Genomic DNA, 5,565 nt, shown 5'->3' on the forward strand with positions numbered 1-5,565 from the left:
GGAATCTAAATATTCTTACAAGTTATTGACATAATGAATTATCGTTTGAAGGGCAATTGCGGTGTCGTTGATTAATTTTTATTTATATCTTTTTTCAAACCAGGTTGATATGATTTACAAGCTGTAAATACATTAATCTCTGTTAAAAGTTACGAGGTATATTTCCGTCAATTAGGAAGGTACTACTGTTAAATATATACAACATATATACATACATATAATTGCGAAACAATATAGCGACGTAATGTGTAGAATGCTGTCCTTCCTAAATGGAAGACTGTTAGAAAACTGTTAGACGAAAACTTATGTGGAAAAAAATATATCTTTAAATTTTAATACGGGTCAATAACTGCAGTTAATAAAAAACCTCGCGTATACGGTAAAACAGGCTCGAAACAGTCAAAACACTATAATTGTTATTGAATGCGTTGACATTTTCTTTTCTCATCTTATAGACTGTTCAGATTAAATAAACCATTAGATATATATATATATATATATATATAGGTAAATTATATATATATGGTCACTGCTTATTAATTTTTTAACATTAATATATATTATATATGCACAAATAATACGCAAATATTTATATTATGTATAATATTTAAAGCTTTGCAGGAATGTCATATAACATTATTATTTTTCACACTCTAAAAATTCGATAAATACACTCTCGACTGAACAGTGAACACATGAAATCACACGTGTAAACAATATTGTGCGAAAAAAAAACATTTACGTCAGCATATGGATTTGCGGCGTAGTATTATAGAGCGTGAATATTGTGTTTTCTTCCATATACGTATAAAACCAGACAAACGACCTACTTGCATGGTGTTATACTGACGTGTGATAATGCTCGAAAAATCAAATTAATCGGCACACCAACACAATTATTAATATATATTAACACTATATATAATAAAAACGGTAGTACCTATATAGATATACCTATGTCCTATATATATATATCATTCCTTCTAAGTCTTAGGCGAAATCAGCGGTCAGTGCCGTTTTGAACTATAAACGTGGTATGATTATATGTAACATGATAACAACATCCGGTAATACACAATCGTATCACTGATAATAACTGCAAATATATAATATGATATAATATAAAAGATGTCCGTGCTCAGATATCAAAACATCGGTAAAACCGATGCAGTACTTAAATCGCTGTACTATACTGTTCACCGTCAAACTTCACCATGACTCCATTCGGTATCATACTGGTAATTGCTGTGTTCTCTACCCAGGTATGTTTTAACGATATTTTATAATTACAATGCATATAGACATCTGCGTTTATGATGCATATATACATATCTATATATGGTTTAAGTGATATTTTCATGTAATATTGATATAAGTTTTATAGGTATACGTATACCAATATACGAATAGGTACATATTTAACTTTTTTGTGTTTTAGGTGTAATTTTATAAGAATCAATTTTATTATCATATACTAATATTAAGTAGGTATGTATGTTTTTTAAATAATATATTATATTAGTGATATAGGCGTATATCATTAATTTAAATATGTCCAAAATAAACTAGTAACTAGGTACCTATTCAATATTCATCATAACTTCATAATTTTATAGTATATAATATATATAGGTATTTATAGATATTATTATGTATGACATATAAGTTATGATATGAGGATATACCTAACTATAATTACGTGGTTGAAAATCTAAACTTTTAAATTTATAAAATTTTACCTATCAGACATCAGTTATTTAAATAGTTTATTGAACAATCAATAGGACGATATGACGAAAATTAAACTAATATATTGTGTACACACAAATCACTAAAAAAAAAAACAGTAATAGATACTTGTAAAGGTTATTATATTATCAAATAAGTTGTAATTTTGTAGCTCCATTATTTTTAATTAATTTATAATAATGTTTCTACTATAAATCCATTTAAAATTAAATTATTTTTTGAATTTTTTTTTAGTTTTTTAAGTTTAACATAAGAAAGTATAAGGAAATTCAACTAATTGTCACTAACTATAATATTATTATTGACAGATGAATGTTAAGATAGAATTTGTTGATACAGTTGAAATGTGACAGTTAATTCATCAGTCGTCAGTAAAATTACTAATTTAAAACTACAAATAAATAATCATATAGTAAATAATTAAATCCGTATAACAACTAGGCGCTGGTATAAATAGGAATAATATAATATTATTTAAAATTATAAAACTATAAAATACCTTCATGTGGCTTAAAATTGTCAATGGTTTTTATTAGATGTTATAAAAAATATTGTATTTAAAATGAGGAATTCAATGCAAGATTATAAAAAAATTCAAAATATGTGCAATTGACTTATAGGTACCAGCGCTACCTACGTTTTTCTAAATTTACTAGATACAATAATTGTACCTATACTTAGTATGTACATTTATTATTTAAAAATAATATATGCGACAAATTATATAAACATTTGAAGTTAAAAATGGATAGGTATTTTAATATTTTTATTTAGACTTGTAAATTTAATATATAGTAGATAATTAATTTACTTATACAATGTATCGACCAATTAATATTATTTTTTATATTTCTTCGTGTACATCTTTAAGCTAAATAATTTAAATATATTATTGTAATTACTAATTAGTAATATAGCTATACCTAAGTATCTACTAATTAATAGACACGATAGTATCTATACTATGAGAAATTAATTAAAATAAAATAAATATTGTAATATGATATACATTTTTTTCATGTAGCTATAATAAACATTTAACTAACTTGATTATTATTTGTAGGTTATGCAAACCATAACACAACCTAAAAAATATCGATGTGCTTCGTTCAGACCGTTACCTCAGCCAGAATCGGAACCAATATCGTCCTTTTATTTAAGACTACCTCCATTATCTGCTACAAAATCACAGTCTACAACTACAAAATCTCCTGCAGCATCGGGTTCAAAATCGCCGGTTTCAGTCATTAAATCACCGTCTTCGGTTTCAAAATCATCATCTTCAATCCCAAAATCACCGTCTTCAGTTCCAAAATCGTCGTCTTTGATCACTAAGCCATCATCAACAGTTCAAAAAGTGACAAACTCATCACGCACAGCCAACAAATCGACACCCGATTCCTTTAGTTTATTTAAGTTACCATTACAATTAATTTCAAGTTTACTGGTACCAATAATACCATCAACAATTAGACAAAACACATCTACGGTTATTTCACCACAATTTAATTTTCAGATGCCTTTAACATTCTCAACGGTCCATCAACCTAAATATACACCTAGTGATACAAATAACTCGCCTGTTCCGTGTAACACTAATAATTTATCTACTCATCCTTGTAACTCTCTTCCCGGTAACACAAATATTCTACCTAATCCTTGTAACTCTCCACCTGGTATTACAAACACTATACCCAATCCTTGTAACTCTCTACCGGGTAATACTAATACCATACCTAATCCTTGTAACACTCTACCCGGTAACACAAACACTCAACCCGGTAACACAAACATTCAACCCGATAACACAAACACTCAACCCGGTAATACTAATACCTCAACTAGTCATGATAACTCTAAATCTTGTAACACAAATACCATATCTAATCCTTGTAACTCTACAACCGGTATTAGCATAAATAATTCAAATTACGTTTTTTGTACTTCTCTATTAGGGAATTCACATAAATCTATTATCTATAATTGGATTTGTAACTATTTATTAAACAAAATTCAAAATGTAAATAATAATACTCCACCTATTAAATGTATTTCAACATCTACTGAACCTAATCCACCCGTGACGGATAATCCTACGGTAACACCCATCATACCAACTGATTCTACTGTTACGTCAACTGAAGGTACTACATCAACTGAAGATACGCCAACTGAAGATACATCAACTGGAGATACGCCAATAACTGAAGATACACCAAAAGATAATAGTACACCGGATGTTAATATATCAACAACCACACTAGTACCACCATGTACACTAACTACTAGGTTCCATAAACCTTGTCTACCACCAATCCATCATATTCCAAAACCAAAACCTTGTAGTTTACCTGCAGTTACTAACTCAAATCCGCATATATCATTAAATAAGCATCATTGTCCACTACATCATGCAGCTTGTCCACCATCTCACGCTTATTTTCATCCTTTGTTAAATCCTACAACTTACAAATATAATACAGACCTAACTAGTCCACAAGAGGAGATCCTTTTAAAAATAATAAAAAGTTTGATTTCTAATTCCAATTTACAATCACCGTCTAAAAGTAAGTGAAAATGCTTATAGATTAACACTTTATTTATACCTGTATAATGTATATAGCATAAAATATACATACATTAAATAAATATAGGTTCTCGAATAAAAAAATTATAGAATATAGATTTATTTAAAATATCTGTAATACCTACAATTTTATTTTAATAAATATAACATATTATATGATGTAATTATAAATATTATTATGATTAATTAATATTAATTCTTATATATTATGATGTTGACTTAAATATCGAAAGAAGTTATTTTAAAATCATATAGGTACCATATTAATTATTAATATTATGATAATGATAAGCCTAACTTTTAAAATATCTATATACATTATTTGTTACTGTTTGTTTACAATTATTATCTGCTTTGAAATTTTTAAAACAAAAATGGACGATTATTAAAACAATCTAAAATTATTTTTATTTAGAGAAATCTTATGCATTAATATTTATAATAATAAAATAAGTATAGTTTTTCGATAGAGTTATATACATTAATAATATAGTTATATTATTGGATAAGAATTATTCCATACAAATTAACTGAGTCAGTATAATAATATATTAATTTTATTAATATATATAATCAATAATGTATGGCTATATAGTTGCTAGTTTATATATTTAGGAAAAATATTTAAACATAATATAATAATATATAGGTATAGGTAAACCTTTTGTGGTGTTTTTTAAAATATATATTAATATAACTATTTAGGTATTATACGACCTATATAATTATAATCCCACATTATACATTCCAATTGGAAATTCACAACGTGCTTAATACAGCGCCAGTACAGACTATAATATAATATGCACTGGTGGCTACTGCATGTAACCTGTTGGCGCCAGCATACTACAGTATAATAGCTGTCATATATCTGAGATGATAACGCTTTATCAGTATTGGCATTCCAACTATGTACAGACTGTCAATATTAACATTATTAGCCAAATATTGATAGTAATAATATTAATATATAATGATTATATTATTTTCATTATGATTATAATTTGAAGAAACATTGACAGTTTTGGCCGAATGAATTTTAAATTGATTTGAGTGTTTATAAATTATTACTGCATAAACTATTAATATGGTTATACCTATCATACTTATTTAAAAAAATACATTTTAGCAATTTTTCTACGCACATATGCAAAATATTTTGAATTGCACACTCCAAGACAACTGACTTATAATTTTTTTGTTTTAAAAATTGCATGCAATGGCCAATG

At 26.8% G+C, this 5,565-nt stretch overlaps 1 protein-coding gene across 1 annotated transcript; it reads left to right on the plus strand.

The window, feature by feature from the left end:
- Positions 1-1,139: 1,139 nt before the first annotated feature.
- LOC132917511 (mucin-2-like) lies at positions 1,140-4,500 on the plus strand. Its single transcript, XM_060978283.1, has 2 exons — positions 1,140-1,262; positions 2,813-4,500. Exons 1-2 carry the CDS (start codon positions 1,215-1,217, stop codon positions 4,322-4,324), a joined length of 1,560 nt encoding a protein of 519 aa, XP_060834266.1. The 5' UTR covers positions 1,140-1,214; the 3' UTR covers positions 4,325-4,500.
- The last annotated feature ends 1,065 nt before the right edge of the window (positions 4,501-5,565 follow it).

This window comes from Rhopalosiphum padi, chromosome 1, assembly GCF_020882245.1.
Source record: "Rhopalosiphum padi isolate XX-2018 chromosome 1, ASM2088224v1, whole genome shotgun sequence".
In the NCBI taxonomy this organism is placed as follows: domain Eukaryota; kingdom Metazoa; phylum Arthropoda; class Insecta; order Hemiptera; family Aphididae; genus Rhopalosiphum; species Rhopalosiphum padi.

What these genes read in the sequence shown, in the direction of transcription:
- LOC132917511 (XM_060978283.1), top strand. Translation starts at nt 1,215, where the DNA reads ATGACTCCATTCGGTATCATACTGGTAATTGCTGTGTTCTCTACCCAG. An exon ending in TTGCTGTGTTCTCTACCCAG is followed by an intron (nt 1,263 to 2,812) that starts GTATGTTTTAAC and finishes TATTATTTGTAG; the next exon opens with GTTATGCAAACCATAACACA.